Consider the following 16,072-nt stretch of genomic DNA (forward strand, 5'->3'; position numbering starts at 1 on the left):
GTGTGCCCGTGCGCAGAGCAGCGGCGGAAGCCGAGCCGCCAGGTATTACCACTCCAGTCGTTCATGAGGACCATCCCAAAAATGTGCTCGTGGGCTTTGGAGATAGGGATCGGCTCTCCGTATCTGTTCCCAGGGCCTACAAAGAAAGCCTGTCACAGGGAAAGTCGGTTAGAATCAAGACGGCCTGTAAACCGGGCGGTGGTGGCGCACGCCTTTAATCCCAGCACTCGGGAGGGAGAGACAGGTGGATCTCTGTGAGTTCGAGGCCAGCCTAGTCTACAAGAGCTAGTTCCAGGACAGGCTCTAAAGCTACAGAGAAACCCTGTCTCGAAAAACAAAAAAATAAAACAAACAAACAAAAAGACGGCCTGTCCTTCGGGGTCACTGCCGGTTGCAGAGCCTGGGGACCAGGTGCTAATTCACTGGGTCTCTAAGACAAGAACCGCACTCACGTGTGCCCTGCTTTCCTAGCAGCCCCATGACCGTTTCCTCCTGACCCTCAGGGCACCACAGGCCTTTCTGCTCCTTTCTTTGTTCCCTATACTGCATAACCTAATGTCTGACAGCTCTATGACGCTCGTGAAGAACTGAAGCATCAGGTAGACGACGACTCATGCCACAGCACCTGACACAGTGGCTCACAGTCCAACCTGTCCCCTAAGAAATGAGATGCATGTGCCAGCCACGGACCAACACAACCTCCAGTCATGTCCATGGGAAACTAAAAGGTGCAGGCAGGGTTAGGGTGGGGGTGGGGGGCGGCTCCTTCAACAGCACAGAATCAGCTACATTCATGAAGTCAGGGTCAGTTTTATTTGTTCGGAGACAGGGCCAAGTTTTCATCAAGATAAAAAAAAAGAGACAGAGAGAGAGATCCAAGGGCAGCGAGGCATGAAGGATGCCATCACGTTCAAGACCAGGGGATCTCCGCCTCATTTCTCATAGCTGTGCACGGGTCTTTGGCACTCCCATAATAAAATGCGTAATTTAAATAAAAAGCGGGGCCTAACTGGGAGGGGAAACTTTTGGGGGAAAAATGATTTTAAATTATAAATAAATGTTTTTTAAAAAAGCGGAGTCTTGGTGTAAGCGTGTTTCTGAAATGGTGCAGGCTATGCCATAGGTGTAACAAGGTGGCGAGGGCTGCTTGATGCTTGTTGCTCACATATGAACATATAAAATCACCATGAATGCCAACAGAACAGGTGAGACACTGCTCCCCCCAGAAGCAAAGAAATGGTTTTTTGCAGCCTCCGACTGCAGCACTCACCAACAAAATAGTCAGCTGTTTTATCTAACCACACTTTAGTCCTTTTTGTTAATGGCATCTGCTATAGCGTCAGCTCATCAACACTGAATTCCCCGTCGAGAGCTGCAGCTCAGGGGTGAAGGAGGGCTTTCTAGCACGGGTCTATAAGGGACCTCTGACCTCTTGCAGTTAGGAGCGCACAAGGGCTCTCCACTCAGAGGACACAATAAATAACAAAATCAACTCAAAGCACATGAGTATGTGGGAAATACGGGGGGTGAGGGGGCAGACCAGAAAAATAACACATGTTTATAGAATGAGATCTGAAACAGGAAGACAGGGAGCCCGGTGTGACCTCCACTGGGGACAAGTGTATGCATCAAGGAGACTCTAACTTTCCACTTCTCCCTGTGGCAATGACTTGTGTTACTATTTGGGTTGCAAATAAGTTTCACGAGTAGGTGAATTCACGAACACAGGACCTGAAGGGCGAGCATCAGCTGCCCTCAATGGTCCCATGGGATCGCGGGGGCTGCTGTCTGTGGCTGGACAGGTGTGAACTGCTGCTGCCCCAGAAAGAGAGCTCGCCAGCTGCAGGCCTGTGTGGATCCCACTCAGTAAGGCTCGACACGTAACTCACCATCTCCAACTCTATGTCCAGGAGTTTGCAGGCACCATACACGGGAGGCTTTGCTGGGGAAGACAGCAGATAAAAGAAGCCATCAACACCAGACTACAGAGCTCATAGCAACAGGGCGGGGCTGGGCGTTGCTAGGGCCTGGATATTTGGGGTCCCTTACAGTTATCAGGTCTCATCTGTCCCATGGGTCTTCGGATTGGGGTGCCAGATACCACGATAGAGGAAGCCCGGCCATGGTATCCTACAGGTAAGTGGAGCCTAACAAAGAAGGGAGAGAGGGGTGTGGGTGCCAGAGATGTTACATGCTACAAATAAACTTCAGAAAGAAACAGTCAGTTCACACTTACTATTCAAAAGTTCAAACAAGAGCCCAAGTGTCCACGGAAAGAGGAATGGAGAAACCAAACGCAGTACATCACGGGGGCGGGGTGTGTGTGTGTGTGTGTCAGGTTTAATAAGAAAGGGTGGCAGGGTGTGCCTGCAATCCCAGCACTGAATAGGCAGAGGCGGAAAGAGGATCACAAGCCTGTAGCAGCCTGGTGTACATGGTAGGTTCTAGGCCAGCTAGGGCTAATTCCACCGTGAGGAGGAGAAGGAGAAGGAGGAGGAGGAAAAATAAAGAACCTGGGTTTCTCTGTTCTGCTGCCTCCTTTGTGGGCCCTGCTTGGAACAATAGCTATCCAAGGCTGGGGAACACTTTCAGAGGATGCCTGGAAGACAAGACTATGGAGAGGAAATAAAAGAGCTTTCCCAAATATCAAAGCACTACGGAGCAAGGTGGGGCCGGGGTGCTCTTAGATGAACACACGGAACTACTTGTAGCGTAGGATACACACCTGTGGTTATTTTGAATAAGGCAAGAGGTTATGCCTGCAGAGCAGTGAGTGGCGGCTCCCTCAAAAGCTCTGCCTACCTATACCCAAACCCCCAGGACGATGTAGGAATAATCTTTTTTTTTTAAAAAAAAAGATTTTTTTATGGTCTATTTAACTTTATTTTATATGCATTGGTGTGAAGGTGTCAGATCCCCTACAACTGGATCTTCAGACAGTTGTGAGCTGCCATGTGGGTGCTGGGAATTGAACCTTGGTCCTCTGGAAGAGCAGTCAGTGCTCTTAACCACTGAGCCATCTCTCCAGTCCCTAGGAATAATCTTTTTAGACATAACAACCAACTTGGCTAACAACCTTGGATCATCTGAGAGTCCCTAGGTCCCAGAAGGCCTTTGTACAAGGTAGAAGACACGGGCAGCTAAGAGTGGTATAGCCACAAGGACTGTCCATGGCAGCAGGGAAATGGACAATAAGGGTCAGTCTTGCAGGACACAGCAGGCTGGGCCCGGTCTCCAGACTCCAACTTCAGGTGTGTAGATACAACAGACTGCCATCCTGCACAGCGCCAGGCTGCACTTATCAGTCATAAACTGTGTGTTCTCATGACCTCAGGGAAAATGATCCACAGACTCTCTAGCCCCCAAAGGAGTTGCCTGTCACCAGGGAGCCAGAACTCATCTAGCCAAAGAACAGGGCTCAGGAAGTGAGGGGCAAGGCCAGTGAAGATAAGCTTCCTTACCCTCATCTGGACCAAACTGGGAGCCACAGCCTTTGGCCGGCAGCTCCTTCACAGAGTAGGAACAAAGGCCTTCTCTGCACGATTCAGGGCGGTCCCCGGTGCTGCCTTTGTTTATATTATGCACAAGTTCTTTACTACAAAGATCATTTGGGTTGAGCCTCCCTCCTCTAAAATGCTTGAGACTGGAAGTATTTTAGATTTCTGATTTTTTTTTTTTTTTACCCAGAATTCTCATGGGCTAGAACATAGGCAGTTGGCCAATGAAAGGATCTAGAGATCAAGCATCGCAGGGGATTCATCCCCATGTCTGTTCTCCAGAGCGGAGCTGAAGGGACAGACCCACAGGCTCTTGACAGTCCCCCACCCCTCAAGTCTGAGAGGACCAGAAGCTAGGTCTGCTGTTTCCAGAGGCAGGGACGTCATCCCTTCTAGTTTTCCTCCTAGACTGCTTTGACCAAAGAGGGTCTTTGCAGCTCCTGGGGAAGGGAGAGATGCTTTTGAATTCATCCCAACGTCTGGTCTAGGACATACCAATTGGGCATCAGCGCATTCTCCTTGCCCCTGAACATAATGCCAACGTTAGTGGCGTGCTGCCGAGAGGAGTAGAAGTCCGTGTAGTCTCCTGCAGAAGGAAGACCCCAAAACAGCCAGTGACCGAAAAGGAGGGACTCACACCCCTCTTCAAGATTCAAGGACCCCCTCAGGAAAAAGTTACCCACACTTCCTGATTCAGACAGTGAGATTTATATATGAAATGGCTGCCCCCACTCCCTCCCACCTGGACCACATAGAGCTGCTATGGCCCTCATTGGGCAACCCTTGGCACGCCTTTGTTTAACATATGCCTGCTCCCTAGCCTCGCTTCTCCCTCCCCTCTGTCAGTTTAAATCCTGGCAAGGCCTAGGCCCCACTTCTGAACCCTTCCTTGGGGTGGTCTTCACTGAGCTCCAGTCCCATGCAGGCAGATCTTCAGGAAACTGTCACCATTCAGGCCGGTCCCAGCTCGGCTCTTCTTATTTCACGTGACTGGCCCTCGGCACCAAGAACAAGGCATCTTGTCTCTGTATTTGAACTTGTATATCAGTGCCTAATGATTGTGATGAACGTGGAGGTCCATGAGCTCCAGGTGCCCCTCTCTCACATGTGAATGAATTACCGAGATCTGCCAGGAAGCCCACTTACGGTACTTTGCTTACCCATCTTCCTGGACCTTGTACCACCACCGCCCCCACAGCAAAGCTGAGTACCCCTATCCAAGCAGCTTGGATGAGAAGTGGAGGTGGAAAGGGAAGGAGAGGGCACAGTCTAGGAACCAGCTAAGCAAGTGGTGGCCAGCCTGAGCCCTGCTCACTACTTCCCACCTTCAGTTCTGGGCACAGAATCAAGAGCAAGTGTGTTTGTCAGAAAATAATCAGGTCCATGACCGTAGAAACAGGAAGTCACAGCATCCATTAACTAGAAAAGATGAAGGACCCTGAGAAGATTACTAGTTTGCCTTGAAATTAGAGCACAGTCCTGAAAGGAAGTGGGAGATGAGCCCATCCTCAAGCCCGTCTTCTACCTAGCTGTGGGCATTAGAACCTCTGCAAGACTTTGCCGAGTGGAGGAACGGGTTCAGGAAATCCCATCCTTCCAGGCAGAACTGTGCAGCTCTCAGACCACAGGTGTCCAGGTAAAAGCAGAGGCTCCCTCTCTTGGCTGACATAGAAGGATGCAGCCTACGCCTGGCCTCAGGCTGATGGGCCCATCTCATTTTCAGGCTATATCAGGCTGTACCGCCAGCAACTTGCTGATTCGGTCAAATCAGATGCCAAGCACACATGGCTTTCCTCAAAACTCTCTCCTGACAGCTCACAGTGCTTCCCCCACAACCTTCCAGGAAGAAGGAGCAAATTGCTGTTGAGGGAGACATGTCGCTAGTCACACACTTAGACAGGCTGCTGTTTCTTTGGGAGAGCAGGCTTGAGACAACCTGAGCAGAGGCTAACCGTCTGCTGAGCTTGGTCATGATGGGATCAGCAGGCAATCCTAACGTCCTCACTCTGTTTTCTTCCCACCAAGATACAGGGATCCAAGCATCTGCCCAAACAGCCAGGACCACTAAACTACTTTGGATGCCCTAACTGGGAAGCAGGACTCACCTATGGTCGCGGGAAGGTGCATTGTGGCAGCTGCCTGGGAGACGAAGGCGCTGAAACACAGAATCAGGGGTTCCATCCTGTCTTCCAGGCCCAGAGCCCTCCCCTCCCACCGCATGCAACCCAGAACAGGGCTGGGTGAAGCTGCCAGGCAGCCAAGCAACGATGCATAAGGGCACTGCCAACTACCCCAGCCTCATCCCCCCTGCCGTGTCCCTCTTTCCCCGTGTGTTCCTCACCGCTGCCGAAGCTTATTGTCATCTCGGAGCCTGGCTTGGCTGGCAGACAGCAAGTCCTGCAAGGATGCTCTTGCCTCCTTCCAGGCAGCTTGACCCAGGCCCATAAAGCTGTTGAGAGTTGTCTAAGGCCAAAACAGGATTAGAGATGGTTTAAGCCTGAGAAAATCCTTGAGCCATCTCTCCTGCCAGAGTCTGAGTTCTCTCCATGCAGTCACAAGCTGGGACCCTTGTTCATATGTTTGTCCTCCCTGCACAGAGCTAGAGAAAGCTGGTCATCTTTCTTGACGCCCCATCTGTTCCTGGATATGCACCTCACAATGCCAAATAGCAATTATGTGGACAGCCACCCCAGAACTGCACAAGTCCCACTTGTCTGGTGACAAGACTGACTCCGGGCCAGAGGGTGGCCAGGAGGACCGACGGGGAAGATGTGTGCAAAGCTCCTGCACAAAAGAGGTCCTCAGGGAACACCACGAGCACCCCTGCCTGTGTGTCAGGAAAAAGCGGATCCTACAAGCCGACCTGTGATGAGGGAGGAAAGTTAGACCCATCCCCCATAGACATGGAGGCCAAACTGGCTGTCCCCAGGCACAACTGCACACCTAGAGGGCAGGACAGTCACTCTGTGTAGGTACAAGCAAGGATGGATGCTCCAGGACTGTTCTCTTGAAGGACTGGGCAGCCATCCCCCATGAACAAGAAAGCCAGGATGACTGTATCAAGCTGTACCCCAAATCTGGACTGTAACAGTCATGGTTCCTTATCTCAAGGTTTTCCTGGGCCTTAGAACACCAAAGCGTGAATAGCCCAGGATAAAAAGAAACCAGAGTTATATACTATCATCATCTCATAGGAGAGACCCAGTGGAGTCAGGAGCTCACATTCTGCTGAGAGACCACCCTAAGGTGTCAAGGCTACCTCCTGTCACCTATATGTGTCAGAACAGCTCCCACTTACCCAGGGATAAGCTGTGACTAAGGAAACACTATCTCATTCACAGTAGGTAGTAAAATGGACACAATTCATGACACAGCGTCCTACCTCATCGAAGACATGCTGGTGTTTGGAAAGGACAGGCCCGGTGAAGAGGTGTTTAATGACACTGAGGTCTAAGATCTGGTCACCGATGGCCACACCAATCCGTGGCTTTGGCTGGGAGGAGAAAGACACAGTCAGTTCTGATAGGCCAGTTTATTCACTGTAACAGAAACCCAATACGTAGGGACTCGTAGGTTCCTTTGGGACAACCCTCATAAGGAGAGGATAAAAAAAGATCCCGGATAAGTAAGAAAGCAAAGTTGTGATCTCTTGATGGAAAATTAATCAAACACCCCCCCCCATAGACTAGAGGAAGACCAGGTAGCCTGTGGAGGCAAAGTTCCCAGCATTGCTTGCGTGCATCGAGTGATGAGCTGCTCACCACCTTACCAAGAACCTGAATTCCTTTTCATACTGGTCCTAGGACTTTGCTCGGGGCCTTTCTCTTATGAAGCAGAGTGGTGAGTGTTCCACATGTCGTAACTTGGAGCAACAGCTCTGTGGTAGCCTGAACTCAACAGAACTCAGGTAGCAGGGTGCTGAAGAAGCAACGGTGCTCTGACCACAGGGATGAATTCTGCTTATGCCCCCATAAACGCTCTGCAGGAGTTCAGATGGATACAACGGGCCAAATATTTTGTCAAGGCTGGACCCTGGCCCCACAACACTAAGCACATCAGAAGACTTCACTTTCTGGAATTCTGTCCTAAGTCAGGCTTCCTTGGCACCTGAACCAACAGTCCAGCCATTCTAGGGATTTCATGGGAGTTGAAAGGCGGACTTCTTGGCTGACCCTGTCTCCAGTGCCTGCTCCTTTCAGTGGGCAGAGAGAAGTACCTGCAAGACACACTCTAAGTGTTAAGGATAGACCAAGGCCACATGGCCCTGAGAAGCTTCACCGGAGAACTCATATGTCCTCAGCTCTGTAACTCTGTGGGCCTCAGTCTCCCCACTCTGCTTCAAAAAACATGGATCTGAGCTACACAGATCCTGGTGACAGTCCGCTCAGGTGATATATAGGAGAGGGTCCCTTGTTTGTCCCAGCCGCCTGGCTAGCTTACATCTGAAATAACCATACAGAAACTGTATTAGTTAAAACACTGCTTGGCCATTAGCTCTAACTTCTTATTGGCTAACTCTTACATATTAGTTTAACCCATCTCCATTAATCTGTGTATCACCACGTGGCTGTGGCTTACCGGAGATTCTAACCGGTGTCCATCTCAGGCAGAGGATCCATGGCTTCTCTGACTCTGCCCTCCTTCCCAGCATTCAGTTCTGTCTTTTCCACCTACCTAAGTTCTGCCCTATCAGGCCCAAAGCAGTTTCTTTATTCATTAACCAGTGAAAGCAACACATGAACAGAAGGACCTCCTACACCAGGACAGACCATGGGGCAATCATCCTATGTCTTGCTGAAGGCAAGCATCACCTCTGTGATTTAATCATAGGCATTACCTGCCTGGTCATATATGAACCAAGCCTATAAATTGTGCTGAGTCACTTTGGTGATATAACAGCTGTCGAAGGAGAGGAGTAATCGGTAGTCCTATCCAGACCTAATGCCCATGACCACAACTACCACTGCAATAGCAAGCTATCCACAATGCAGCAATAACGGCACTTATATATTTCCCAAGGCTAACCAATAGCTATCTAATTGGACTTAAAAACCTGCTCAACATGAGAGAATCCATGCCTGTTACTATAAACCAAGCCAACTGCCCATGGCTGGCGAGGTCACAGACCCAAGAGAAGAACCTACTATTGGTCATTTTCCTAAACCAGTGCAATACCTAAGTGTGTTCTAAATATTTATCTTTATACTCACAGGTAAGTGTAATTCTCACCTCTTGTCAAAGCAGCTTCTTTTTGCAATAGATAGAAACCATTAGGTGGATCTCTAATGGTCAAATGTAGAGGACCACTAACTCATCATGGGTGCCCAATCCCATGCTATATCTGCAATGCAATCCCAACTCCGACGGCTCAGGGAAAATCACCCAAGAGGGAGCAGAGAGACAGTAAGGGTCAGTGGCCCAGGACACCTGTTGACAGATCATTTCCCCTAGACATGACCAGGAAACTCCACCTAGGAATTCTCAACACTATAGTTGCCTAAACAAGACCAGCACAATGACACCAGTTGGCCTGCCAATCCTGATGGGAAATTCTCCATGTTCCCACCCCTAGATGAAGAGCTACAGGAGGTCAATCAATAGTTAGTTGTCCCCAGGAACAAACTGGACATATGTACCCTGGACACAGGTACATATGAACAAAGCTAAATGCATCCAAGGGGTTATATATACATATTAATATACATGTAACAACAATAAAGAAGGGATCATGAATTTGGGAGGGGGAAGAGAGAAATTGGAGGGAGGAGCTTCCAGGAATGATGTAGTGCTTACATAAGAAATTCTCAAAAAATTAAAATTTAAAATTAATTTTTTATTACTACTTAAAAAAAAAAGAAGCTGGGCGTAGTGGCACATGCCTTTAATCTCACACTCAGGAAGCAGAAGCAGAAGCAGGCGGATTTCTGAGTTTGAGGTCAGCCTGGTCTACAGATCTAGTTCCAGAAGAGGCATGGCTATTTCAGAAAACCTTGTCTCAAAACAACCAAAATGATGATGATGATAAAGAAACAGCAGAGTATAGTGTCTGGAAAGCCTCTAGTCGTATATAAAAGAACAGTAACTCCAGATTCCCCTGCGAGGGCAAGCCAGAGCCCCTTACTACCCAGCCAAGTGCTGAGGATGGGCTTGCAGGCACAAACCTTCCTGCCTGACACACCTGGTGCTCCCAGAAAAGACTGAGAGCATCTCTGCTGAAGGCACAGTACTGTCTAGGGGAGGCCAGAGGGAGTATTCTGCACCCAGAAGGTGGTTGGCTGGCACAGGTTAAGGCTCCACACACCTCCTATGTGGACAGGATGACCTATTAACTTTGTGTCCTTGCAACATCTACTCATGCCTGGTGGTTGTGAAACCACCAGTTAGCTCTTGGGACCAAGGCATTCAGCACAGGCAGGATACAAAAGGGCAGTCCTCTGGGCAAGAGATGTGGAGAACCCGACCAATTGCCAGGAATCCTTTTCTTCCTTCCTTCTGTTGGTGCTTGCTAGCCAGGTACTCTGCTACCTGTCAATCCTGGCCCCCCCCCCAAAAAAAAAAAAAAAATTCTGACTCCTATTAGGTGCAAGCAGTTCCCATAGCTCTATGGCTTACAAAACTGAACCAACAGTGTGAGCAAAAAGCAAGCAGAAAATGCCACAAACATTTCGAAAGGATGTGCTTTGCCTATCCGAGGACCCCTTTATGTATATGCTGATAACTCAGCTCCACTAAAACCGTTTTCAAAGATTTCTTTCTAATCAAACTATGTGTACAAGTCAAAGTTCGTTTCTCTTGCCCCACTGAGCTTGTGATCAGTTCAGGGAATGCCCAGCAGGTCACACTAGAGCAGAAAGAATTTAGGCTAGAGGTAAAAGAACCTGGTGTCTTAGACTGCACAGTTTCTAGGCCAGGAAGTGCTTGCTCAAAAATTATGGGAGTCAGCTGGTACTTTTCAGGTTGTAGGGTCAAGGACTAGCAGTAAAGTGAACGACCACCCGGCTTCTTGGAAGGAAACAGCCAGCACGTCCGTTTCTGGGTCACAATAATCGCACGGGACTGCTGTCTAGGCGAGGGGTGACAGCTCCCCTTTCTCTTTGCAACTGGTTCTCGCACAACCCCACAGAAGCTGAGACTGAATTTCAACATCCTGCACAGCCGCATTCGAGCCGAGCCACGGGCGCCTTCCACCGAGGCTCGGGAGGAACCAACCGGAGCTCCCACCTCCCCGTGCCCGAGCCCAAGCTCACGTGGCTTTGAGTGGAGAAAACGCCATAGGGCAGGTTTTGGATGGGAAAGTCCGAGTCCTCGGCCACCGGAATAAAAGACATGCTGACGAGCACCCAGCAGGAAAACCCGTGGCGGGCAGGGTTTGGTTAGCGGGGCTGTGTTTAGGGCTAGTGGAGCACTCAGACGCAGAGACCGCCCCAATCCAGGGACTGCTCTTCCCTGAGGCCCGTACCCAGTATTGCCTGGCAACGCCCCTAACCCGCCCCTCGGGACCCCCCCCCCCCCCCTTTGCGCCTCCCTTACCCCCGGGTCCACCCTCTGTACCACCCAGCACCCGACCAAGAACCACCCTATTCCCATGCCCCTCGACCGCCTCGCCTCTATACCAGCCCCCTTCCACCCAGGAACCGGCCAGCACCCACCCCGGGACGACCCCATTTCGCTCTTCTGTGACCTCCCCGCACCCAGGACCACCTCACCCAATCGTACACATAAAACAGTCCTCCTTATTCGGCCCAGAGATGACCGGAACCCCGGAAACGCCCCGCCCCCGGCCCTCCCCCAGGACCCGTCTACGCCCCGCCTTGGTCCTGCCTCCTCTCCATCCTGGAACCCAGGATCGTTCCGCCCCTGTGTCCATAAGGCCATCTATCTGGTCCAACCCCTGGGTCCAAGTATTCGTTCTCACCTAGAACGCCCTAGCCCTAAAGCCCTGGCCCTGTAGGCGCCTCATTTCCAGGTCCCGCAGTGCTTCAAAGCGGCCCCGCCTCCCTAGGAGCCCTGCTTTTTCTCGGACCCCACCTCCAGTTTGCACTTGGGGATCCACCTGGTGACCCCATTCTCTGTCCAGAGTTGCCTCCAGCTCCTCCGGCGTCACTGGATACTACAGACACCCCAGCTCATCTGCCTGCAGTAGCTTCACTCGGGGTCCGCAGAGATGCTTTCTAGGGCTTTTGTTGGTGAAGGGTGGAGTTGGAGCCAAGATCAGGAAAAGTGTGACACGCCTGTTTAACCTCTCAGGGTTCTTGTGCCTCACCTTTTTTCCCCTTTATAAAATTAGCGGGAGGTCCGCTTCTGAGTAGATAAAAGAATTCAATTAGTTAATGTTGGTAGACTGCCTAGAATCGTACCTGGCACACGCGCCGCGCGCGCGCGCGCGCGCGCGTGTGTGTGTGTGTGTGTGTGTGTGTGTGTGTGTGAAATAAGAGGGAGGGAGAAAAGACTATGGACTCTGGATCCAAAATATTAGAAGTAGGATTAATCACTGACTAGAAATTTGGGCGTGCACGTTAGTTCAAGTAAAGTCTATAGGGGTACCCCTCAGATTATGGCTTTGTTGGTGAAAATGCTTCAGGAACGCAATCTGTTAAAATACAAAGGATTATTTGAATTCTTTTGTATTTGCGAAGACGTGCTTTATGGCTTAAACTGTGGTCTATTTTTGAGAAAAGTTCTATCGGCTTCTGAGAATTTGTACTCTCTAGCTGTTGGAGGGTTTAATGTTTAATATCAATATTGTCAACTTGACTATCGGATTTAGAATCACAATGGAAACACCTACGCATGTCTGTGTTTCGCAAAGGTTAACTGAATGTGGACAGCACCGCTCTTTGGGCTGGAGGCCTTGAGTAAGTGAAGGAGAAATGGAGCTAGATGCCAGCATTCATCTTTTTCTGCTTCCTGGTTGTGGATGCAACGTGATCAACCTCTTCCCTCACCGTGCCATACCTTCTCAGGTTCCTTCCCCACTGCATCTCCTCAAACTGTAAACCTAAATCAACTCTTCCACCCTTAAGTACCCCTGCCAAGTATCTGGTCACATCAGTGAGAAATTAATTAATACAGATGGAATATTCTGTAGATGTTAAGTCGGCTTCATCTAAATTGATCTCTGAAGGTTTTTTTTTAAATTGATTTTTAGTCTGCATGTATGACCTGCCTACGGATGAGAGTGAAATATTAAAGTCGCTTAAGATTATATCAGAATCTCTCTGTTCTTTTCAAGTCCATTGGTGTTTGCTTTATGAAACTGGGACTCCATTCAAACTTTAGTGCATGTGTTTATGATTGTTGAATCTTTTCAGTGTATTTTTACTAATATGTAGTGACTTTGTTTTGATGTCTACTTTTTCAGTTATTAGAATAGCTATGTCAGCTTCTATTCACTTGGGTGAACTGAGTGATTTCATACAGATATGTTTCTTAGAGACAAGACACAATTGGATCTTGCTCTTTAATCCAATCAACCAGTTGGCCTCTTTGAATTGAGTGTTAAAGATAGTTTGCTTTAGGCTATTGTTTTTTTAACAATTTTTTCTTCTGAGTCAAAGTTCTCATTCTGGTAGTAAGGCTGATCTAAGTAGTCCAGGTTAGCCTCAAAGTTGTAGCTACCTGAGCCTCTTGAGTACTGGGAGTTTGGCGTCACCATGCCCAGCAATTCAGGCTATTATTGTCAATTCCTACACATTTTGTTGGTTTTTCTGGTTGGTCGGGATGTTCATTCTTTTCTTCCCTATTCTGATTAGAAGTTTGCTTATTAGTTGTGTTGGACATGTGATTGTTCCTTAGTTCTCCTTTGCTTGTGTATATTCCTCTGATGAAATTTATCCTTTACCATGTTCTCTTGGCTGAGCCTATCCTTTCCTGTGTCTAGGATTCTCCAAGTACGCTCTGTAGACCAAGACTAAATCCTGCCTGACTGTTGTGTGTAGTTTTTAAAAGAATACATCTTTAGGTTCTATTTGCCACGTTTTTGTTAAGGACTTTTGCATTGACATTTATGAAAAGCACTGATCTACTATCTCATAATGTATTTAGCAGAAAACATTAGAGAGCATTCTCTCAGGGCTGAAGGGGTGGCTCCGTGGTTAAGAACACTTGCTGCTCTTGCAGAGAATCTGAATTCAGTTCAGCACCCACATAGTGACTCACGACCACCCGTAGTTCCAGCTCCAGAAGACCTGATGCCCTCTTCTGACCTTTGCAGGGACCAGGCAGGCATGAGATGCATATATATGTGCAGGCAAAATACACATACAGAAATCTTAAAAAAAAAAAAAAGCACTCCCTTTGCCACTGCATTTTACACGAGATTGCAGACAACCTAATTTGTTTAGATTCACTAGCTTACCTACCAGGGGATTTTTTTTTACTCCCCCTTGAAAGATTATATATTCTTTTTAATGTATAAACCCTGTTCTGTCTGTGGATTTAGAAGTTTGTTCCTGTGGCTAATTTTTCATCAACTTGACACACACTAGCATCATCTTGGGAGAGGGAAGCTCAGCTAAGAAAGTGCCTCCATCAGATTATCCAGGAGGAAAGTTCATGACATTCTCTTGATAATGTAGGAGAGTCTAGCACCTTGGGCAGGTGGTCCTGAGCTGTGTAAGAAAAGCAAACTGAGCAATTCATGGGGAACAAGGCAAGAAACAGCGTCTGCGACTGAGCGGTTCATAGGGAACAAGGGAGGAAGCAGCATGAGCTGTTTCTGCTTCAGTTCCTGACGTCCTCAATCACTGATGGACTGGGACCCTTTCCTACCCAAATCGCTTCAGGTTACAGTGTTTATCACAACAGGAAGAACACTAAGGCTGGACTTTTTAAGGAACTGGGCAGTCATCTAAATTACCCAGTTTGTGGGCATAGAACAGTCCATAGGATTCTTTAATCTTTTTTCCCGGGATCTATATTGAACGGCTCTTCTTTCCTCTTAAAGCGACCACTCTCCCCTTTCAGCACTACAGAGGTTATTGAACGCTGGGGCCTCAGGTTTCTAGTTGTAGAAGTCTTTCATTGGTTATATTCTGTTCATCTCATCTCCACGTTCCTCGCTTACTCCCACTGCCCACTTAATTCACGGCTTAAAAACATCTTCTTTGAGATTTGTGTATGAATGTGTACCATACACACAGGGAGCCCAGGAATTGCAGATGCACCATGTGAGAGCTGGGAATTGAACCCAGATGTGTAAGAGCAACAAGAACTCAACAGCTGAGTCATCTCTCCAAGCCCCTGAGTTAATCTTAATGACTACGTACCAAAAAAAAAAAAAAAAAAAAAAGCACAAAGCTAAGAAGCCAGTATGAAAAAGAAGCAACAAGCTACATAGATCCTTTCCTAAATTCCCAAAAATATTCAGTTAAATGTTCTATTCAGTCAAGAGCTGACCTTATCTTAAGGTCTGGGATGGTCTAGGCATTAATCTTATTCTCTTGGAGTTCTAGGGTGCTGCTTTCCCTCTCCCCCTTTTAACATTCTTCTCTATGTGAAAGGATTAACCTCCCTTTTCTGAACCAACTCTTCCCTGCAGCTCTGTCTCCTATCTTTCCCTGAAACCAGAGCTCACTTAGGTCCTTTGCGAGGCAATCGAGTGGACCCCAAAGCAATCTCAAGATAACATACTGGTGATGCACGCATGCTGCCACGGAAGGTCGTCTGGCTTTTCAGTTAACTCATGGAAAACTGTGAAAACTGGCATTCTGACTTGCCGCCTAGCTAAACCTTACTACTGATTTCTTCCTTGATTTATCAAGGTTTGCCATTTTTCAAATAAAAATCATAAAATGTTCAATGAGGCTGGTCTCAAAGTCACAAAAATCTGCCTGCCTTGGCCTCCAAAGTACTGGGATTAAAGGCATGCACCACCACTGCCAGGCCGTTTTGTTTTATAAGTTTACTATTTTGTGTGTGTGTCCCCACCCATGATAGTAGTTAAGGTCTCTGGAATTTGGTTCTAACAACAGGCTTTTCACTGGCCTCAGGAAATCCTTACCTAGCATGCGGTCTGGACCCCATCTCCAGCACTACATACATACGTCTGCATAAATTAAGCATGGTGGGAAATGTCCTAAACTACATATTAAATCTAAGGCTGGGATATAGCAAACTTTTAACTAATCAACCAATCCCTTTCTAATGCTGTCATTTTGTTAATTATGAAAGGAATTCCTCCCCCCCCCCCAAGAAAAATTCTCACTATATTACCTAGGTCTGATGTTTATTGTAGAGACCAGATTAGTCTTGAATTTACAGTAATCATTCTGGTAAGTGCTGGAATACCTGGGTTACTTTATCTGAATCTGCTGAGATAGTCACAGTAGTTAATTTAAACTTATTTTCATGATCAGCTAAGTATATAATTTTAATATTAAACCACAGCATATACACTAGTTAGTATTTAATATTAAGAAACTGTACATTAGCCAGGCGGTGGTGGCGCACGCCTTTAATCCCAGCACTTGGGAGGCAGAGGCAGGCGGATCTCTGTGAGTTCCAGACCAGCCTGGTCTACAGAGCTAGTTCCAGGACAGGCTCCAAAACCAGAGAAACCCTGTCTCAAAAAACCA

At 48.0% G+C, this 16,072-nt stretch overlaps 1 protein-coding gene across 5 annotated transcripts in view; it reads right to left on the minus strand.

Annotated features, from left to right (window-relative positions):
• Fah (fumarylacetoacetate hydrolase) overlaps nt 1-10,978 on the minus strand; it is a 31,938-nt gene extending 20,960 nt beyond the window's left edge. For all 5 annotated transcript variants that reach the window (XR_003377920.1, XM_026784339.1, XM_026784338.1 and 2 more), the window contains exons 1-8: nt 10,745-10,978; nt 6,880-6,990; nt 5,839-5,960; nt 5,603-5,652; nt 3,993-4,083; nt 2,050-2,147; nt 1,890-1,942; nt 50-149 (exon numbers count right to left, since the gene is read on the minus strand). Coding sequence is in view for 4 of the 5 variants with exons in the window: in XM_026784339.1 (XP_026640140.1) it covers nt 50-149; nt 1,890-1,942; nt 2,050-2,147; nt 3,993-4,083; nt 5,603-5,652; nt 5,839-5,960; nt 6,880-6,990; nt 10,745-10,825 (706 nt within the window). In the remaining variant the exon portion in view is untranslated. The remainder of the gene's footprint in view (nt 1-49; nt 150-1,889; nt 1,943-2,049; nt 2,148-3,992; nt 4,084-5,602; nt 5,653-5,838; nt 5,961-6,879; nt 6,991-10,744) is intronic.
• Between the last annotated feature and the right edge of the window lie 5,094 nt (nt 10,979-16,072).

The sequence above is a fragment of the Microtus ochrogaster genome, chromosome 22 (genome assembly GCF_000317375.1).
Source record: "Microtus ochrogaster isolate Prairie Vole_2 chromosome 22, MicOch1.0, whole genome shotgun sequence".
Lineage (NCBI taxonomy): Eukaryota > Metazoa > Chordata > Mammalia > Rodentia > Cricetidae > Microtus > Microtus ochrogaster.